Source organism: Triturus cristatus, chromosome 10 (assembly GCF_964204655.1).
Source record: "Triturus cristatus chromosome 10, aTriCri1.1, whole genome shotgun sequence".
Classification (NCBI taxonomy): domain Eukaryota; kingdom Metazoa; phylum Chordata; class Amphibia; order Caudata; family Salamandridae; genus Triturus; species Triturus cristatus.
The window spans coordinates 1,089,656,657-1,089,678,998 of NC_140593.1; the positions used below are offsets into that span (position 1 = coordinate 1,089,656,657).

The 22,342-nt window shown below is 49.2% G+C and overlaps 1 protein-coding gene across 4 annotated transcripts in view; it reads left to right on the forward strand.

The window, feature by feature from the left end:
- KCTD5 (potassium channel tetramerization domain containing 5) overlaps nucleotides 1-22,342 on the forward strand; it is a 370,201-nt gene that overhangs the window by 26,711 nt on the left and 321,148 nt on the right. For all 4 annotated transcript variants that reach the window (XM_085629273.1, XM_085629275.1, XM_085629272.1 and 1 more), the window contains exon 2: nucleotides 16,583-16,691. In XM_085629273.1, coding sequence (XP_085485399.1) covers nucleotides 16,583-16,691 — 109 coding nt within the window. The remainder of the gene's footprint in view (nucleotides 1-16,582; nucleotides 16,692-22,342) is intronic.

Below are 22,342 nucleotides of genomic sequence, written 5' to 3' on the forward strand. Positions count from 1 at the left end.
GAGGTTGCTAGAAGCCTTAAATCGGGTTGTTCATATTAATTTTTAAAAAGCGATCAAAGATTTGAGAGGACAAAGGCAGAGGGTAGTTGTCCTCGCAGCCCGCTGCAAGTTAAACTGCTCTGACATGCAGGCTATGCTAGGTATGGCTCCTATGCCAGGCAGCTTCCTTTCGGGCGGGTGAGGCGAAGTGCGCATGCATGCTGTATCCCTGGAGCGCCTCAAATGTCAGGGATATTTTCTGCACAGGATCAGCCTCCCGGCTTAGTGTGTTTTGAAAAGGAAGAGGGGGCGGGGAGCCCGTACAGAAGGGGCCATGTCAGAGCCTGACAGGAAGCAGCGCTGGCAGAGCAAGGCTGAGAAACAGAAAAAAACAAGCACACCACTGCCTTTCTCCGAGGCGAAGCAATGCCTCGGAGAAACGCAGCGGTGGTTTCAGATTCGGGGGCGTGGCTAAAAAGTGGAAAGAAGAGCACGGAACACGCCCCCGAATCTGAAAAAGACTGAGCCTATTTGGAGGGACGGCTCTCTCCTCCAATGGCTGGCCTCCGTTTAGGAAGCCAGCCAATGGAGGAGAGCCAAAAAGAGAGGCGGGCTAAAGAGCCACTCTCAAACATTAAATCTCCGGACTTCCGGTTCTGCCATCGGCAGACCGGATGGTCCCTCGACCTAAAAAGGTTTGAGTGGAAGAGGGAGATTTACAAAGACGTAGAGTAGTTTGGGAACAACTACCATTTTAGCTACCGCTATACTTCCGGCTAGTGTCAACGGCAATTTAGACCAAGTGTCCACCTTCCCTTCTAGCCAGTTGATAGCCCGCCCGTAGTTCATACATAGTTCGTGTATCGGGGCTCAGCCATAGCCCCAGGTACTTGACCAGCCCTTCCTCCTATTTGAGGGGATAGTCCTTCTCACGACTTTGTACGTTCAGTTAGGGGAAATAGTGTTGATTTAGACCAATTAAAATAGATTCCTGACAAACCACCAAATTTAGTCCGTTCTTGAAGAATGGGATGCATGGTTATTTATATATAGAGTGATGTCATTTGCATATAGCGAGATGATTAAACTCTTGATCTGAATCCCAGCTCCCTTCACGCATGGTGTTGTCTGAGATGTGCCGCCAGCATGTCCATTGCTGTGGTGAATAAATGAAGGGATGGGGGACATTCCTATCTCGAGCCACGAGTAATGGGGAAGGTATTTGAAAGCGTGCACTTCTTCGTAGTCGTTTGGGGGGGGCGGCAGATAATGCAGCACTGCAAAAAATGTGCAAAGGTTATGTGCAGTTGATCTTCCGGGTACAGAGCCAAATTGGTCAGGTCTGGCGATAAGGGAAAGAAGCGGCTGTAGCCTGTTTGCTAGTAGTTTGCCATACATTTTCGTGTGAGATTTATCAGCTACAGGGGGCGATAAGAATCCCGGTGGTATGGGACCTTCCTGGGTTGCAGAAATGTTAATGACCGCTTCTCGCATGGTGGGGGGGGATTTCTGGTTTGTGAATCCCGGGATAATGCTAGGAAATGAGGTGCTAATAGTGATGCGTAGCATTTGTATAAGGAGGTAGTGAGTCTGTCTAGCCCAGGGGCTTTGTTGTTTGGCAAGCTATTTATGACCTGCAAGATGTCATCCATGGTATAGGGCTCGTCTAGGTATGCTGTGTGCGCCCTACCCAGCCACAGCAGTTCTTTGGAGTTTAAATAAGTTTGGAGGTCCCTAGATATGTTAGGAGAGACAGTGATAGAGCATAGAATAAAATTGTGTTCAGTGTTCTAGTATCTCCTGGGAGCCTCTAACAGGTTCCTGGTTTTCATCCAGTAGTTCTGTAATGTAAGAGGCATTACAAGATGTCCTGAGAATGATAGAAAGGGCCCTACCTATTTGTTCCCCCTCGCAATATCTTCTAGCTAAGGTATATTTACCCAGGAATTTTACCTCCTGTTGTGCCTCTGCCTAACACTGCCTGAGGTGGAGACACCGATTAAATGCCTGCTGGGGTGTCAATGGGATTGTCAATTGTAAAAGGTCCGACAAAGTCCTAGGCAAGTGTCTGATGTTTGTCCATGTAGCTATATCTCTGGAGACCAGCCAATTGTGTAGTCTGGACCAAGTGTTGTCATGATGCATGTGCCTTCAGTTTTCCCAGGGTGCCATTGTCTCCATATGTCGACCAGTTCCCCGTCCCCACATGATTGTATTCAAAGTTGCGCTTGCTCTGGGGAGCAACCTGCGAGAAGCTCCCATTCTATCAAGGGCATCTGCTAATATGGCGTTAAAATCGCCTCCCCATATAATAGTGTTGCACCCTGAAAGCGTGATTTTTGCCCAAATGCTATTTGGGAAAAACTCTGGCTCGTCTGTGTTGGGCCCATAAGTAGCTGCCATGATTATCTTTATATTCCCTAGTGTTCCCACCCAGGATTACATATCTACCCTCCGAGTCGATCTGTGAATGTAATATTCCACTCAGGTCCCATGCATATCAATATGGCTACGCCTCTTGCGTAATTGGAATATTTAGATGAGTAAATGTCATCCCAGCGTTTGTGATATAGTTTGGTAGAAGATGTGCTATTATGGTGTCTCCTGGATAAAACCAGCATCAATGTTGTGCCTAATCAGGTAGGACTGAATGAGTCTAGTTTTCCTGTCATTGAGCCCATGGATATTCGAAGTGGGGTAGTTATGTCATCATAGATGTTTAGGGCGTAATATTGTATTCCTTTGTGTCCAGTCTCTGTGGTTGTCTATGGCCCTCTGCGCTCTCTGTAAAGCGTTGGCATAGTGTACATTTGTTGGAATATGAGCTGTGATGTTCCATGATGCTTGGATGTCCTGTTAAGTGTTTGTGGCTGATGCTTCGCTATCGTTCTTTCATGAACAACTCCTTTAACTTCCCTGTCTCACCCACGCCAACCCCCGACAATATACATATCAACACTCCAGCAACAAGAATAGAAATGTAATAAGGGAGATCTCCCCGGCGGCATGATGCCCTGGCGTACAACACTGCCATGCGGTGGGGGGGCAGAGCAATGGGAGAAGAGTCAGGGGATGACACTCCATTACCAGTGGTCCATGTTGTAAGAATCAGCTTGGGGTAAGTTGACGCTTAGGATTGACTCTGCATCGTGGTTTCCTTTGAGGTCTTTTCCTCTGTTTGTCAGGTGTTGGCTGGCATCTACATTTGTGCTCTTGGTGGGGTTTAGTCATTGTCACTGAGGCCTGCTTTTGTGGGTCCTCGTCTGGTAGATTTAGCAAAGCGTTTTTGGCCTCCGATAGGCTTGGCAAACTTTAAGGCCGATTTAGCACCCGTAAAGTAGTGTGCATTGCCATCCTAAGTCACTTTTAATTTGGCAGGGTACAGTAGGGCATACTGGACCTCAGTCTGTTGTAAGATATGTTTTACAGGTGCAAATTCTCACCTAGCCACCCGCACCGTTGAAGTAAAATGTGGATAAACAAGATATTCTTGCCTTTATAGTTGGTTACCTCTTTCCCTAGCTGTGCATAAGATCGTGTTGCAGTCACAATAGTGGAGTAGTCTTGCCAGTATTGGTGTGGGCGCAGCACCCACCAGCGGCATGGGGTCGAGAGATCAGTGGGCCCGCTCCACGATGAACATCCTCGAGGTCCGGGCCAAACAGTTCCCCCAGCAATTCTTTGCTTAAGGTTTCCATTTTGGATATCGTGGTGGTTTCCGGTATGCCTGTGATCCGGACATTATTTCTACGAGACCAGCCCTCAGTGTCGTGCTTTTTTGGATTTGATTACATTTAAGACTATCCGTCTGTAGCAAATGTTCTTTAGTTTCTCTTTGGAATTCATGAGCGTCGGTGGCTCAGATTTCCAACTTATCCATGGGTTTCATGGGTGTCAACTTGTTTCTTAACTTGATTAAGTTGGGAGGTAAGTATGTTCAGTTTGTCAATTGTTTTAAGGCTAGATTTAATTTCCAACAGGAGAGTACGAAGATCTTGATTTTGTCCCTCTGACTCTTCTCTCATTTGTGTTCAGTTTCGGTTTGAGTGTCTACTTGGCGCGTGAGCCCTTTTGTTTTCGAAAGGTAACTTGGTTTGTTTGGCATCGTGCATCCCCATGTCGCCTGTTAGTGTAGTGGCTTGGCCCCTAAAGCAGAAGACCTGTGTGGCGGAGCAATGGATAACTGGGGGACAGGGCGTGCCGGAATTGTAGGTACTTGAACTGGAATTTTGGCGTATGAAATTCCATCTGAAGGTCCTGGAAGGATTTCAAGACTAGACCCCTCCTAACATCCCCCAAGACCAATATCCCTTTATGATCCCAACCCCGGAATCCCTTCAAGGCAGCTAGTTGCGGTAAACTCCCGTTATTTAGAGGAGTCTCCCGCATCAGCGTTTTCCACCACCCCATCCTACGCAATGCCTGTCTCCAGATCTGGAATACGCCCTTTGTTGCCGAAGGCCACGATCCCCGCAGCGGTGCAGAGTATAATACCCTGTGCAGCGAGTGATCTCCCATGATCCGCTGCTCCACTGCATCCCTGTTCCATTCATTCAATACTAGCAGATGGGATGCTTGATAGTATGACAATGTCCAACGATGCTAGCATGGAACGTACACCTTGGCAGAGAAACTAAAAAGACAAAGATTCCTGCGCAGCCATCTATTCCTCAAACACACACATACTGGTTGGATTTGTCACGAGGGCGAGTGTCAATTAAATGGACAAAAAAAACGAACCAATGACTCGCAGCTCATGAGCTGTAAAGCCACGACAAGGCATCAACCGCTTTACAGGCCATCCACACACCTTTCATACATGATACACACAAGACCATTCACACCACCAGGCACAAAAACCACACATTACAACATTCACAAAAAGGGACAAGGTACACCCTGCTTCAGAAAGATAAATATTACTGCACAGCCATCTAATCCTAAAGCGCTCACACACATACTGGTTAGATTTGGTTTGAGGGTGAGTGATGGTTCAGCATATACAATTGTATAAGCAAGTGATTTCACAAAAATGAAATGCACTGTTTTTTTTTTTTTTTTTTTTTTTTTTGAAACCGTTTATTACAATCTCAAATAGTTACAAGTATGGGCCTACAACCGTCTGGCCGGCCGCTAGAGTAGCAGTAGCATATGACATACATACAGAAAAATCTCTTGGCGGTGCAAAAAGGGTAAATCAGGAGATATCCGTAGTGCAGGCCACATAACTCCAAACCAACAATACGGTTTCTTTTTGTCAAAACACAACAACACAAAAACAACCACACCCGCAAGGCAACCCGCAATCCCAAGTGACAGCACGCGCTCCTTAAGTGGGGAACCCCAACCAATCGCCAAACTCTGAAGAGGGGAATGAGAACAGATCAGGGACTGGGGAACCACGTGCCCATGGCTGGGGGAGGGGGTCGGCTAGGGGGACGGAGCTGGTGAAGCAGCCGGCAGCAGCGGCGGCTCGCAAATACCCCCGCGATAGGCGTTCCAGGGACCCCAGATTTTCACCCACGCCCCAGGCTTACCCCTCGCAACATACACCACCTTTTCACGAAACATACACCAATCCATGTGTTCTTTCCAGGCCGACACCGCCGGAGGCCTCTGGGATCCCCACAATTGAGCAATGTCACGCTTAGCGATCATGTATCCCAGAGTCACCCACCGCGTCTGCGGAACCGAGTAGTCAGTTGGCTCCCACACATTCAGCAAGCATCTCCTCGCTTCAGGCAACAGCACGACACGCGTAACCACTCGCAGGACCTCATGCACACCACGCCAGAATCGCTCCACCTTTGGGCATTCCCACAGAATATGCAAGAAAGTTGCCAAAGCACCACAGCCACGCTTACACAGTCCATCCTCAGCTAAGCCCATACGTAGAAGCCTTGGCCCCGTCACATAGACCCGGTGGAGGATCTTAAGCTGGACGAAGCGAAGGCGAGCCGGGATGGCCACCTCCTTCGGAGAAGCCACCGCGGACATCCAGTCCTCGTCGTCCAACTCCAGCCCATCGGCAACCCAGGCCTCGCGGAGGCCAGTCAGCAGGCCCGATCGGTCGTTAATCAGTTTTTTGTATATAAGGGAGATCGTGCTGTCTGGGACATGGCCATCCAGCACTCTGTCCTCCAGGGGGGAAGACTCCAGAATGGACGCGACATCCGGGAAGACGGAGCCCAGCGCGTGGCGGACTTGTAAGTACCGGAAGTACTCACTGCCTTGCAACTGAAACTCCGTCTGCAGCATCTCGAAAGTTTTGAATCCCCCCCCTCGTCCAGAGATCTCCCACTGTGCTGATGCCGATCGTGTCCCATTTCTCGAAGCCCTTCGAGGTCCACAAGGAGCCCAACCTCGCCGATGCATATAGCGGTGACGCCCGGGTCAAACGGTCCTTCCACCCCATAGCTGCGTTAGCCGCGTGCCATACACGCACCATGACATGCGTCGGTCCCGTCAGGCGAGGGTCCGGCGCGCCAGAGTAAAGCGCCCGATTGTAGTCGCCACCGGGCAGGAGCATCTTGTCCATTTCAAATGCCGGGTTCAGGGCGGGCCCGTAAAGGCCATGATTAATCGCAGCTAGCTGGGAGGCCCAGTAATACCGTTTAATATCCGGGAGGGCAACCCCCCCCATCGTACCACGGGAGCGTCAATTTAGCCAAGGCGATACGTGGCCTCCCGTCCCAGAACAGGCGACGCTGCAAACTCTCCACCTCTCGGAAGTAGCGCGCCGGAACCAAATCCATAGTGTTCTGGAGAGCGTACAGAAAGCGCGGCAACGACATCATTTTAAACAAGGCCGCTCGGCCAAGCGGCGAAAGCGGCAGACGCCGCCAACGCACCACGTCCTCCTTCAAGCGCTGGAGGGGGGGCAGCAAATTCCGCTCGTAGCGGGCCTCCGGGTCCAGAGTAATATATATACCCAGGTACCGAAACCCCTGGGAGGCGATCTGGATCGGACAGTCCCGTGGTAGGACCGGAGCCTCCCCGGCAAGCACATATACACAGGATTTCGCCCAGTTGATGACGAGGCCTGAGTTGCGACCGAATGAGCGCAAAACATCAACTAGGACGATCAGTGATTTACGCGGGGAGGCGAGATATAGAAGGATAGCGTAGAGGGACACACGGTCCTCATGCTCGGGGGTCCAACGGAGACCACGGATGGAAGGGTGCCACCGCAGCCACTCCGCCAGGGGCTCCAGGGCCAGTGCAAACAGGAGAGGCGACAGGGGGCAGCCCTGTCGCGTACCCCGTCCCAGTGCGAATGGGGCCGAAACTCGTCCATTCACCACCACCTGCGCCAATGGGCCGGAATACAACAATTTGACCCAGCTGATGAAGCCCGGTCCGAAGCCAAACTTCGCCAGCATCGCCCAAATGTATGGCCACTCAAGCGTATCAAACGCCATGGTGGCATCCAAGGACGCCAAGATGGCCGGTTCCCGCACGAACGGGACACGCGCGAGCACCCCGTGCAAGCGTCGCAGATTAAGGGCCGTGTTACGATGGGGTATGAAGCCGGACTGGTCTTGGTGGACCAAGTCGCCCACCACGCCGACCAGCCGGTTGGCCAGCACCTTGGCGAGGATTTTGGGCTCCGCATTCAAGAGCGAGATAGGCCTATAGGATGTGACCCGCTCACGGGGTCTCCCCTCCTTGTGGATCACCACGATCGTGGACAGACGCTGGTCCGGCGGAAGGGAACCCCGCGAGCAGGCCGCCAGGAACATCGCGCGCAGGTGGGGCGCCAGCACATCCGGTCGCAGCTTGTACAGCTCGATAGGAATGCCATTGGGGCCCATGGCCTTGCCAGATGCGACCGAGCGGATAGCAAGGGCAATTTCGTCCGAGGTGGGAGGAGCGTCCAGCGAATCCCTGTCCTCCACCGAAAGGAAGGGCAGCGCGATGTCCCGAAGCAGGGCATGGGAATCCTCCTCCGAGCAGGGAGAAACCGGGGAATATACCTCGCGGAAATAATCCGCGAAGCAGGAGACAATGGCGTCCGGCTCGGTGACACATACACCATCCATCCTCTCGATCAACGGAACCACACGACTCGCTCTCTCCTTTTTATCCAACCACGCTATCAATTTACCAGCCTTATCACCCACATCATACAGTCGCCCCTGTTGCTCTCTACTGAGGCCCCTGGCCGCCTCCGTGACGAGGGCCCTATAGGCCGCCTGCTTGAGGTGTAAAACATGCAATGTGGCATCCGTCACCCCGCTCCCCAGGGCACCCTCTAGTTCAGTAATTTCGGCCTCCACCCGGGTTACCTCCTCCCGCTCGCGCCTCCGGGCATGGGAGATAAAGGAGAGGGCGTCCCCCCTAAGAACTACCTTAAAAGCCTCCCAAAGGGAGATGGCAGAAGGGACAGACCCCACATTCTCCTCAAAGTACCGCTGCAAGGATTTGATCAATTCGGCTCGAATAGTGGGGTCGCGCAGGTACCAGGCATTAATTGGGGCCACCCTGCCCTCCCCCCTCGGGAAGACATCCAGATGCAGCAGTAGTGGGGAGTGATCTGAAATACCCCGCGCCAAATGGCGCACCTCTCCCACCCTCCCAGCATAGGCCGCAGGAACAAGGATATAATCAAGCCGCGAGAGGCTACCATGGGCACCCGAGTGGAAGGTGTATTGCAGCTGAGCGGGATGCTTTAGTCGCCAGCAATCCACCAATCCTAGTGTGTCTAAGAGGCTGGACAGCCACGCCTGTGCCCGGGGGAGGTCCCTGGGGGGATGACTATCCATAGACCCTGAAGCCACCGCATTAAAGTCCCCCCCAACTACCAGAAGCCCATCCGGGAGGTCAAGGAGGAGGCGCCCCAGGTCCGCAAACGTGGTAGATTGCAACCCCGGCGGAACGTACACTGATACAAAAACGACCACTCTGCCCTCCATTCTACCCACCAAGCCAGTGTAACGTCCCCTCTCATCATGGCGCACCTCATCAATCTCCAATGGGAGCGAGTTCTTAATCATGATGCCCACCCCCCGCGAGCCCGAGGTGAAGCCCGAATGGGCCACCAAGCGATAGCCTCTCCGATTCATGGCATGAAAGGAATTACCTATAAGGTGTGTCTCCTGCAGGAAGATCACATCTGGTGAAATTCGTTTCAGATACTGCAGGACCACACCACGCTTAATCCTATCCCCCAGTCCATTAACGTTCCATGATAACACAGTCAGGTCCCTACCCCCCATCATACATGAAAGCCATCAATCGTCCCCCAAAGAGCATCTCAAAAACAATACAGTAAAGGGTTCGCCTTGCGGTGCAAACAAACAACACTCCACCCCCACCCACCCATCCCAACAGAACTCCCCCCTCCCTGCACCCCTGCATGAGCCCAGACAGCCCCCCCAAAGTGCAGTGTGCCTGTCGCCCCATAGACGAAAAACTAACTAGTCCCCCAGAGGAGGAGGGAAAGCCCCCAACGGACCCCGTACGACCTCCATAGGAGGGGAACATACACGATCAGTGAATGGTAACCAAAATGTTGTCCAGAGCAAGGCCTACTATTCACCCCTCAGTTCTGATCCGGTGCGCCCTCCCCGCCAACCGCACCCCCCCCACCCCCCCGGCCCCGATCCCCAGGCAGAGTATCCAACCAGTCCCCAGCCGCCTCGGGACGGTCAAAAAAATGCGTGCGACCATCCACCTCCACCCTCAGCTTAGCTGGAAAAAGCATTGAGTACTTAAGGTTCATGTCCCGTAGGCGACGTTTAACTCCGAGAAAACTCAGTCTCTGCTTTTGGACCGTCGGAGTAAAGTCAGGGTAGAAATTCACGTCCATATTATCAAGCTTGACCGGTCCCTGTAGCCTGGAAGTCTGCAAGATAGCGTCTCTGTCCCGAAAGTTAAAAATCCGGGCAATGAGAGGCCGCGGCGGAGCTCCGACCTTAGGTCTTCCTCCGGGGACCCTGTGAGCACGTTCCACCGCAAAAAGTTTACTCAGCCCCCGGGGCTGGAGATGGGTGAGGATCAGGTCTTCCACAAACAAATCTGCCGCCTCCTCCTCCCGTCCCTCCGGCACCCCGACAATACGAACGTTGTTCCTCCGGGCCCGACCCTCGGCGTCCTCCAATCGACGGTCCATCATGGCGCTCGCCTGGCCAAGCCGGTGCACCTCCTTTTGAAGGGCCGCCACGTCTGTAGTGAGACTTAAGGTGGTGTGGGCCAGGGAATCGACCCGGTCATTTGTTTTAGACAAGTCGGCTCTCACCAGGCCCACCTCCACCAGGGCCGAGTCTATCTTCTGCGCCAGAGTATCAAAGCGCTGGTCCACCGAGGCCTTCATTTCGGCAATGGCGCCCATGACGTCCCGGAGGGTCAGATCCGCGGGCTGAGCAGACGCCTCAGCCGGGCCCGCGGGGGATGTACGCTGTGCCTCTGGGGATCCCTTCTGGAGGGTGTAGCGGTCCATACTGTTTGACTGATGTGCCGGGCCGCGGCGGGTCGATTTCACCTTGGCCCGGTCGCCATCTTGCTTTGTGGACATGTCGCACTCCCAAAGTCGTGCCAATCTCCTCGAAAGGGCCAATAAACCAGTTCACGGGTTCCGGGGGGGGGTTGACCACTGCACCGCAGGACGACTCACAGCCGGCGGGTCAGCCGGGCACAGGGGCAAGGCCACACCACCGCACCCCGCTCCGCAACCCTACCTCGCTTGAGGGCAAGGAGGGCGCAAAAGCGAAAGTGAAAGCGCGGGGTACGCGAGTCGCCCAGCCCTGCCCGCCGTTGTTGTTCGCTTTGTCCCCGGATCGCCCCACAACTCCAATCCGGGGGGCCGGCGCGGAGAGGGCCGCAATCTTCGATCGGTGCTCCCACCAGTGTCCGGGGACCGATTCGAAAACGGGTGCCGCCTCAGCTCGGGTACACAGACACAGTCCCCTCGTCAAAGACAGGATATAATCAGGATTAATTCAGGAGGTCGCGGAGGTCCTCGGGAGCTTCGCACCTACGCGGCCATCTTGGTTGCGCGCTAGGCTCCTCCCCATGAAATGCACTGTTAATAATTGAAAGGGCAAGAAACTGAACCATTGACTCACAGCTCATGAGCTGTAAAGCCACGACAAGGCACCAACCTCTTTACAGGCCATTCATACACCTTTCATACGTGTGACACATACAAAACCATTCACACCGCCAGCCGCGGGCCCATCACATTACAACACTCACACCAGCAGACTGCGCCATTCAAGGGCCCATCACTTTCACATGCCCACATTCCTGACACAGAAACCACACAAGCTGATTGATTGCGTGGAGTGGCACACAGCTAGCAGTGTGTGTAGTGACCAACAGCAAGTCACTACTCGCACACCGCTAGCCGAGCGCCAGTCCACGCACACCACCAGCCAAGCGCCAGCTTTCACACACCGCCATCACATTTAGGATTTTATTTTTTAGACAAAAATAAAAACACAAACTGCAAATACATACAAATCTACTAACACAAAATCTGAAAATAATACATTGCAGTAATGTCAACATTGAAACCGAATCACATTTTTTAAAGAATACAGACCAGGCAGTTCACTTTACCACTCATGGATGCTGCCAAAAATTATTTAGCGTGTTGTACACTCTAAAACAAGCAGGGGCACACAGCTCAGGGTTAGGACACTCGGGGCAGTACATACGAGTCTCCTTCCGCGTACCTCTTCGCCAACAGACTCTACATCTCCTACTGGGAAAGTCTTTTGAGGGTGTGGGAGGAATGTGATCAGGAAAGTGGCTATCTTTCAATCTAGCAACATCCTCCACCACTCCAACTCTAGGAACACTTGCCTGTTCCACTAAAACAAGGCTGCCTATTACAGACTCCTGAAACTTAGCAAATGTCATCTTTGACTCAGGACAAGAATCCTGGAACACAACAAAAGCATTAAAGGTTGCCAAGTGGAAAAGATGGATATCCAACTTCTTGTACCAAATGTAAGCCTTACGAAGAGCAGTGTAAGGTTCCAACCTCTAACCTCTAAAGGTTTGTGTGCTTCAGCAACCTACCCCCAAACAGTCACAGGTGCAGTGCTTTCATCATGGATGGTAGTCAGCATGTAGACACCTCTCCTGTCTGAAAACTTCACAGCTAGAAGCTCCTCGCAACGCACTGCACTGGCCCCACACAAGCTTTTGACAAACAAGTTCTTTTGGGAAACCTTTACGGTTGGAATAGATTGTGCCACAAGCAACAGTGTCCACTTTGGCCAATTCCCTGAACAACCGCACACCAGTGTAGAAGTTATCTACATATAAATGGTGACCTTTGTTAAAAAGTCCTCTGCCAAGTTCCCACACAATTTTCTCAGTCACTACAAAAGTGGACGGACAACCAGGGGGGTTAATCCTGGAATCCTTACCAGTGTACACCCTGAAATTAGAGACCTATCCAGTCCTACTGCCACACAGCATATACAGCTTTATTCCATAGCGTGCCCTCTTACTAGTAATGTATTGCCTAAAAACCAAGCGGCCCTTGAACACTAAAGACTCATCTACTGCAATTTCTTTCCCAGGAGCACAGATCTCAGAAAATCAATCAACAAAGTGATCAATGACAGGCCGAATCTTAAAAAGACCGTCGCACTCAGGGTGATCTCATGGCCACGCTAAACCATTATCGACAAAATGCATCATCCGAAGCAAATACCTATCCGACTCATGACTGCCGGAAAAATAGCAGTTGCCATCAAGGGACTAGTAGACCAATATGAAGACATTGATGGCTTCCTTAGCAAGACCATCCAAAAAGTGAAACCCAAGAACTTCATTTCTTCCAGATTTGTGGGAGTCCACCAGGTAGCTCTAGAGTGTGGCTTAAGACTGGCACTGTTGTCCCTCAAACTGTTCGGCATACAAATTAGTCTGCTCAACAATCTCTGCCAAAAACACATCGTCCATAAACAACAGAAAAATGTATCGGCAAAAATTTTCAGTATTCACTCTACACCCTGGAACACCAGTAAAGTCTGGCAATGTCGGCTGCACCATGCCAGGGGCAACTCAGAGGTCATCACTTTCAAAGGGATGCCTTGCAGACGCAGGCTGCAGCCCAGATGCCTCTTGCCGCACTACACCAACGGGAAGCCTTGCAGCCTAGATGCCTCTTGCTGCACTATCGGCACATCAATCTCCTCCTCTAACACAGGCACTTCATCCGTACTAAGAGTATCTTCATCATCCGATTCCATATGGAGAGAACTCACTGCCAGAATAGTCCCATGTCTCCTCTGCCTCCGATGCATAGTCAGTCTCTGAACCACGGTCAGAGGAAGACTCAAAAAGCATACCAACAACCTGCTGAGCAGTAATCCTGCGGCTAGCCATTATCCTTACTAAGAAAGGAGACTGCACAAACAAGTCAACAACAACCAACACTGCAAAACAAGTAAAAAAAAAAGTGTGCCTTTATCACAAAGATCTATATACTCAAACTATACAATTCACTTACAAGAGACAGCTACCCTCACCAGCACCTACTCTGCAGAGACACAGCAAAAACCAACGTTATCCCACTAGAAAGAAAAAAACAAAACCAATTACTCACAAGACAACAAAATACACATCGAGCACAAATCACAAATGCAAAAAGTTTGACACTCAAAAACCAGATGCCAAACATACTGCTATTATTGCACCATTTGCAAAAAACTAATTCATGCAGAGAAATGACTCATTTACATTGTACAAAAAAGTCTCTTACCAAACACATGCAACTACACAAACCGCAGAACCACCAGTAACGAAACCGCAACCTGTAACAGTCTAAAGAGCAAAAGCCTTCACCTAGAACAAAAAAGAAAAAATAAAGCATTACAATTGCAATTCACAAAAAATAAAACAATTAACATTAGAACACGCTCTGTTACTACCCAAATGGTCAATCGGGTTGTCTGCCAGGCCAATCTGCCCCTCAGGTGGGACAGAAAACAGCAGAAAGAAATTTGCCCCCTTGCAAAAGTAATAAATTCCTAGTGCCTAGTAGGGCTTTCTGCCTCCCCCTTCTGCCTAGGGCAGAAAGGCCAAAAAAGGGGCAGATCTGTCCCCAGGAAGCAACCACGTCACTTCCATTACTCTCAAAAGAAAATCCCTGGTGCCTAGTGGGGTTTTCTGCCCCACCCGGGGACAAAGGGCACAAAAATAGGCTGATCTGCCACCTATCTCTCCCCCGAAGGGGGCAGAATACACGTTAAAAAATCTGCCCCCTGGAAGTGACCCTTGGCCAAGGGGGTTGCCTCCATTTTAATTTAAAAGTCGTCCCTGGTGTCTAGTGGGGTTTTCAGCGCCCCCCTGGGCAGAAAGGCAAAAAAACAGGCTAATCTGTCCCAGGGGGGCAGAACACGCATACAAAAACAATATGCGACCGTTGCCCAAGGGGTCACTCCCATTTCATTTTTATGAATGAGTCCCTGGTGTCTAGTGGGGGGCAGAACGCTCAATAAAAATGCCAATCTTCCCCCGGGGGGGGGGGGGGCATAATTCTCATTACAAAATAAAGTGGCCCCTGGAAGTGACCCTTGCCCAAGGGGTCACCCCCCCCCCGGTCCAGAAACTGCCAAAAAAATGACCGATGTGTCCCCATGGTGGGGCAGAAATGTCTTAGTTAAATTTGTTCCCCTAGGAAGCGACCCTTGCCCAAGGGGTTGCTTCCTTTTAGAAAAAACATCACTGGTTTCTAGTGGGACATTCCTGCTCCACGATCGCGACGCTGTGCGCGATCGTGAAGCAGGAATGCCCTGCATTGAGACATCAGGGGAGAGGAAATACTCTTTCTTCTCCCCCGATGCCTCAAGGCATCCTAAATAGGCCCCCCGCCCCACCGGAGGCAAAACACGTTCCTCCTTGCTGGAAGCACTGAAAAAGAAATGATTTCCAGCGCTTCCTGATGACGGCACGCGCTGACGTCATTGGGAAGTGTGGGCGGGCTCGGGGGTGGCAGCAGACACTCATCTGCTGCCATCCCCCCTATTGGTGCCAAAATCGAGCCCCGGGGTGAGGAGCGCCAGAGCTTCCCCCAGGGGCTGTGCTCACGACTGAGGGGTTCCGTCATAAGCACAGCTCAACCGATGCTCATGACGGAACCGCTCCGTCATGAGCATCGAAGGGGTCAAAGCAGCAGTCTTTCTGGTTTCGTTGTTGAGGAATAAGATCCTGCTGTCGCTGTTCCACAAGACTGTGCTGCTTCCTGAGTGCACGCATGTGTAGAGATTCCAGCCACAGCTTCAAATGCCGCTCATTGCGGGTCAGCATTGAACATAGTTCCAGCATTTTGAAAAAGCTCCCCATCCCACCACAGCACAGGGATGGGGAGTATGCCGAAAAACAATGCATAAATACTCTTTGCACCCCCGAGAGAGACCAGGTAAACCATATTAACACGTAAATACATAACTTAAAGAATCTGCAATTTAGCTAAAAATGTGTATTGCGCAGCTTACCATTTATCCACGAGGACAGAAGAATACACGAAGACTGGCATGGAGGGAGGAGCTTTTATTCTTATTTGTAGAAATAGACTGCTTAAAGCTGTAGGGATCCGAGATCTCTGGTGTGAAACACCTCTGTCGGAGACAGTCGCCTCAAGTAAGGACGGGCAAATCAGGATGAGATGAGGGGGGTAATGTCAGGCTATGCCTTCTGACAAATTGCTGCTTATATTTTTTTAATATGTGGATTCGGCTTTTCAAATTTCTCCCACTTTGCTGTCGGAGAAAGAAAAGAAATGAAATTATGACATTATTAGAATGCAGTGTGAAAGCAAGGGCTGTAGGGTGTCATTTTTTTGCAAAAAAGTGAATAACTACATTAACTGTATACATTCAGCATTTAGAAAAGCAAAAATGAAGCACTTTAATTTTGTAATTCTGAAGTGTGATTAAAAACAAAGTTTTTAATAGGAGAAAAGCAAACTAAAACACTTTACTTGGTACTGCACAAATGATAAATATACACAAACAAGATTTCCTCACCATCCTTTGTGCAGTATCGTTTTCAGTAAAGCGGTCTTTGCAAATATAGTGGCAATTTCAATGGAAAATGTAAAAATATAGTGCACTACAATATGCTTTAGTTGCAGCACAAAATTGCCTGCATCATGTCCATTAAAGCTAGGTGTGTTGCGAAAGTTTTTTTTTTTTATTTTATTTAAATTGAGTTGTGGTTTTAAAGTTTAGGAAGCACTGTTCAAGGGGATTGACATTTAAAATAATAGGAATAATCAAGCAAATGAGATTGGGGAAAAAAAGCCACCTTGTGATCAGCAATTGCTAGTCTCGGACCGCAAGTACTGAACTATTCCTTTTCTCAAATTGCCCGCACTAGGCTCTAACGCTTTACATTTGGAGCATAAGTGCTATTTGTTTGCTCCTTGTACGCTTCTGTTTGAGAAAAAGATGGCACAAGTGTTTCTTTTCCTTGAAGCCCATGATTACATAGCAACAGCAAGTAAAAGTTGAAACTCAAATCGGAGCCAAAGTCAAAACCATAAGTAGAATATGAAGTATGCTTTTACAATTATCTTTCTTAGTTTAACAATTTTGAGTGCTGAATTGTGCTGCAATTGAGTGTTTTTCTCTTGTTACAGGACGAAACTGGTGCCTATTTGATTGACAGAGACGCTACCTACTTTGGACCAGTGTTGAACTATTTGAGACATGGCAAGCTGGTCATTAACAAAGATCTAGCGGAAGAAGGTAGGCTGAACAATTTAAGCTGCAAATTGGCCTTTCTTTTTAATACTTTTATAATAGTAAATTAATAAAATGCATGACTTGTTTTTAAGTGAGTTTCCTTTGTGTAACTGGATGGTACATCCGTTGTAATTTTTAGGGTCGAGCCTGGGAGAGCATGCACTAGCACATGCAGCTCTTGCAAGGCACTATCGTATACCAAAAGGACTTTGAGCCCGCCCCTTGCTCACCATTTGTTGGCTTCAGTGTCCCTCTTCTGTACAGCCTCCTTAATTTTAGCCAGTGCAGGAGAAACATTCATTTCAGATCATTGCTGCGAAGCAGGGACCAATCCCAGATTGATTCAAGTTAATCCGTGCCCGTCGGCTGCTCCTGATGTGACTGTGGTACTATTTCTCCCCCACTCCGCCTGCCTTCTGCTCCAGCCATAGCTTTTTTTCTTATTTCAGCATGCCACTGGTCTTCAGTGTTGATGCTGCCAGCACACCACTCTCACTCTCCAATCCTGATGTAAGCGTTCTTGCACACCAGTTGCACACAGTCGTCTCCCAGCTGGTAAATACCAACTAGCATAGCCTTTTCAATTCACACTGCCACTACATATGCTTCAGGGCCTGATGTCATAGAATTTAAGAATCTTGTAGTTCCTTGTAAAGAAAATTGATTATTGTACTGTCCCACCTAGGTCAGGCCAAGAACTAACTTGGAGTAATGTTTTTTACTTGAGGCTTGTTTTTGTTTTTCCATAATGTGTGCTGTCCACTCTTATGAATCCAAAGTCTGTACAGAATACACCAGAGGCTGGCAGCACGTTGATCTCAGCGCTAACAGTGACCTCCACACCAAATGTACTTTCCAGTTCACAGCATCATGGAGCATGTGGCAGTGTCGCCCTGTTAGAAATATTTGCCCCAGAAACATTTGATTATCCAGTATTAGGGTATCTTTCATAGATTCACTTGCCTGAATCATTCCCCGTCGTCGGGATGGGAGTCCCTGGTACATAAATAAAGTAATGTACACATATAGAGTAATTGGCCAAAGGCCTCACCTTAGTAATATATCCACGTCCTTATGTAAAAAAAGGACCAAAGTTTGGAGAGTAGCTAATCAGCTAGCACCACCCTCTAGAACCTTCCTGGAAGGAGCTCTAGTCCCTCAGATTTTCTACCGCACATCGTGCTAAGGGAGTCTCCACTGAGCTCTGCTCACTACTACTTGTTTTCTGGATTTCCAGTGTTACTTGCTACAAATCTATTTTCTGTGAGGAGTTCTTTAGTTCCTCACGGCAGACACTCCGAAGAAAGGCCTTTTCAGGTCTTGTGCTTCCTGTGGGAAAAAGAGGCCTCATGTGGACGATCAACATAAGGACGGTCTCCACTGCCTTTATCCTAACCACTCTTCAAAGGATTGTATGGTATGTCGTACCTTCTCCTCCAAGACCCTTAAAGACCATGAGGGGGGCATCTTAATTTGGCTGCAGAGGCTTAAGGACAAGGATACAGTGTTGTCCTCTGAGGAAAGTGAGGGCTCTTCCATCTCCTCTCAGAAAAGACCAAGGGTGGCATCCCCGGGCCCTTCGTCGCAGCCACCTCAAAAGAAGGCGCATAAAGTCTTCAGAGGTTCCTCCTAAGACTCTGCCAGCGAAATTTTCTCCTCAGGAAGTTTCTAATGCCTTCAAGAAGCCTTCTTCCACCCCGTCGACGACAACGACCTCGTCGACGGTGGCTTCAACGACGAGGAAGTCTCCATCGACTGCAGTTCATGTCACCTTGTCGACGACAGTGTCTACTTCTGTCGCGTCTCATTCCTTGTCAACATCGACAACTTCATTGTCGACAGCCGGTAGGTCTGGCTCGTCGATGCTGAAAATTAAAAAGAAATAGTCGTCGTCCAAGCTGCCGTCGACGCTGCGATCGCCGTCGACTATACCATCGACTAAGACTGTCCCGTCAACATCATCGTCGACAAAACCTTCATCATAGTCTACGACAGTCTACGACGGCCCTGACGACGGCATCTCAATTTACAATGATGCCTGTACACACTTCACTGTCGACGGCTATGGACTCTGATGTACAAAGTACATATGTGCACCTCAAAATCACAAAACGTGCACTGACACCGGCCCTGACTTTCCCTAGTAGGGTCCAGCTCTTGCCTCCAGTTCAGCTTTTGGAGGAAGAAGACGGACGACGGCAGTATGTTCCGTAGAGTGACAAGTCCATCGCAACTGCATGTTGAGTATCCAGACCGCTCCGACGACGATCATGGTCCGGAATATCAGGAGGTTTCATCTGAGGAATATCATCCACCTCCAACTTCCATGGTTTGTCTGCCTGCGTCCCGGGTCTCTGACCTACAATTCCTTATCTCCGACTATAAGCCGTGGTTTCCATTGTCAGCACCATCTCCGATGCCGGTTGGGCCGCCAACACCAAGGCCACGACCCCTCCATTGAATTTGCAGTCTGAGCCTGTTACATCTCCACCTAGTCTTTCTACAGATGAGGAAGAAGATGAGGAACATGTAGGGGAACTTCAGGATTCCCAATCTAATCGGGACGAGTGGGATGATTACATTCTTCCCGGTCCAGCGTCTCCCGTTCCTACCAGAGCCGACTCTCCTCCGGATGACATTGGAGGCTTTCATAACATCTTAGAGAGCGGCGCAGCGCTTTCAAATACCTATGCCCTTGCACCAACAGGATTGTTTCCGCTACAATTTTAAAGAGCCTTTCAAAAAGTCAGTTAGGTCTATCCCTATTATAGACTACATTTGGGAACAAGGGATAAAGATTATGTAGAACCCTTCCTCGGTCCCTCCAGTTTTGCCTCGGCTGGATAAGAAATATAAAGCGCCAGATACTGCTCGCCTCACAGGCCATCCGAAACCGGACTAAGTCATTGCCCAAGCTGCTCAGCGGAAGTCAAAAAATCCTTCCTCTTTGCTGACTGCTCCGCTGGATAAAGAGGGTAGGCGACTGGACAATATTGGTAAGCGCTTTTCGTCCATGTCTGCTTTGACAGTGCGTGCTTCCAACGCCTTAGCACTGTTGGGACGTTATAATCGGCAGATGGGGGCAGACATTGCACCATACCTAGCGAACTTACCGGAAGAGTCAAAGGAGGAGGCGAAGAAGATCTTACTGGAGGGTGAGAGATCTGCCTCTGAAATTATAGACCCTGCAATGGATTTTGCCTCTACCGGGTTTCGCCAACTCACGGCTGTGCTACGGCGCCAGGGTTGGTTGAAGGCAACTTCCTTCAGACCGGAAGTCCAAACCAAAATATTAGACATGCCATATGATGGCCAACTTCTTTTTGGCAAAAAATCAAGGGGGGGGGAAATGGATCACTTGTACCTGCCACCAGGGTCCGTTATGCCAGCTATGTGACTGTTATTTTGATTTTAAGTACAAGCTCCACAGAACCGCATTATCTGTAGTATGCGAATTTAAAAATATCACAAACCATAAGAGACATTTTGGCGTTTTCCCCATTTTGCCCCCCTTTTATTCTAATTGAGATCTGGCCCTTGAGTACTTTTTCTAATTAAGATCTGGCCCTCGAGTATTTTACCCAACGTGAGTATTTCTTCGTTCTCCTTCATCTGACGCTTCAACGCTAGCGCGAGAGACTCTGCGCGAACCGGGAGCCTGCAAGCTGTGTCAGCACAAGTCGTGCTTAGACCGCCGAAGAGATAGGAACAGCGCTGGACCAGCACACATCAAGACACTTAACGTACCTGATAACAGTATACTTAGTAACCCAATTCCCCCTTCCCTTTTAACCCACTAGCAGGTACTACGCCGCTGCTGGCCCCGCTTGGAGCCCGATTTGGGATTTCAAGAAAAAGGTATGCAACCGACACCTCCCAACTCACGCTGTAACCTAGCGATAATCCACAACCGACACCTCCCAACTCACGCTGCAACCTTGCGATAATCTGTACCGAGCAAACTATTATTGCTCGCACGAAAAACGCTGAGACCTCTCTGTCACTACTAACTGTGCAACCTCCGGTATATTTATATATTTTTTCACTGCACATGCGATGCCCCACCTTCGCAGTAGACTACCTAAATACCGGACAATGATTGACAGGTTTTACCTTAAGTTCCATTGTGAAGGGCGTTTCCAACTTTTGTTAAAGACCCACGATCTCCTCACCTTTGAATACTAAACACAATATAAACAATGACTTAACACTATTAAAAAATATTATTTGAGGACTTTGTTACCACCGTAAGAATTACAGCTTCAAGAACAGAGTTTCCATTTTATACGAATGCTTGAGTGTGTTTGCAAAAACAGTTGGTATCTACTAACTTTAACCACAGCATTTAAAGCATTGCCATTTACCATAGTGTGCTTTACAGATCAAACGATTGCGATCTCTTCTACTTTTAAATTTTGTTTTAATGTTTCCATGTTTGTTCAATGATGAACTTCACTGGTTTTATTCTCTATTGTTCTACTTGAACTCTGACCAGCACCATCTTTTACACACTATATCGCACCTATGATATCTAAATTCTGTCTTCTTCTAGGTACTATTGACCTATAAACAGGATATTTATCCTGACCACTCAAATTGGAAAATACCCAATTGCTGCACAGTTCTTAGGTCCTGAAGAAAGCCCATCGACCCTCTTGAGGGCGGGTTCCGGGCTGAAACATGTCGACCATAGTGCGGTGGACTCATAATTAGCCCATTGCTGCACTTGAAAATATTTTTTATCCAGTTCTCCCATACACCATACAGAATAAAAAGGTTATTTTTGGCTAGTATGCGGATTACTTTTTAAAGGAGCACCACACCTCACTTTTTCACTCACCTTGATTTCTGATCACTACTGACAAACCAGTGGTTCCCTCCAGGTGGAGGAAGCATACAAAAGAGAGACCCTATGATGATGCTGTCACGCATATAATAAGAGGCTGAAAACCAAGATATACCGCCGCACGAGATACCTGCGTGAATGAGGTTTTTTTTTTTTTTAAGTATTCCAGTGAGGAGTACTGACTGAAATAACATAACGGACCCTGGTGGCAGGTACAAGTGATCCATTTTTCCCCCCCTTGATTTTTTGACTTTACAGCAGGAAGCTGAATGGATCACAATTGCTTCTTACTCCCTCAACTTCTGATTTGAATACAAATTCTTTTTGGAACACATAGACGAGGCTTTACAAGGTATTAAGAAAGATACTGACACTGCTAGGGCGTTGGGTACCCTGCAATTCCGGAACCCCTCTTTTCGAGGCTCAAGAGGGAGAGGTCAAACATCTACTAGGGGAGAATTCCAACACCGTTCTTCCTTCACTTCCTCTCAGCAATATCGTCCACAGTACCAGCAGCATCAACGACACTCATCCTACACTAAATCTTCCTTTTCGTGGCAAGGGAGGGAGACAGAAAGACGCTGCTCGGCGACAATGACCTTCTATTACCGCAGGTCTCCAACTCCTCTCTGCCCTCCAAAGTTGGAGGAAGAATTTTCCACTTTCTGACAAATTGAAAGCAAATAACTACGGACCGCTGGGTTCTACAATTAGTTCAATTAAGACACTCTCTAGAGTTCATCCAAATTCCTCCCCAAACCCCTCCTCGTCCTATGCTTCACAAAAATGTGCATGCTTTGCTCCTGGA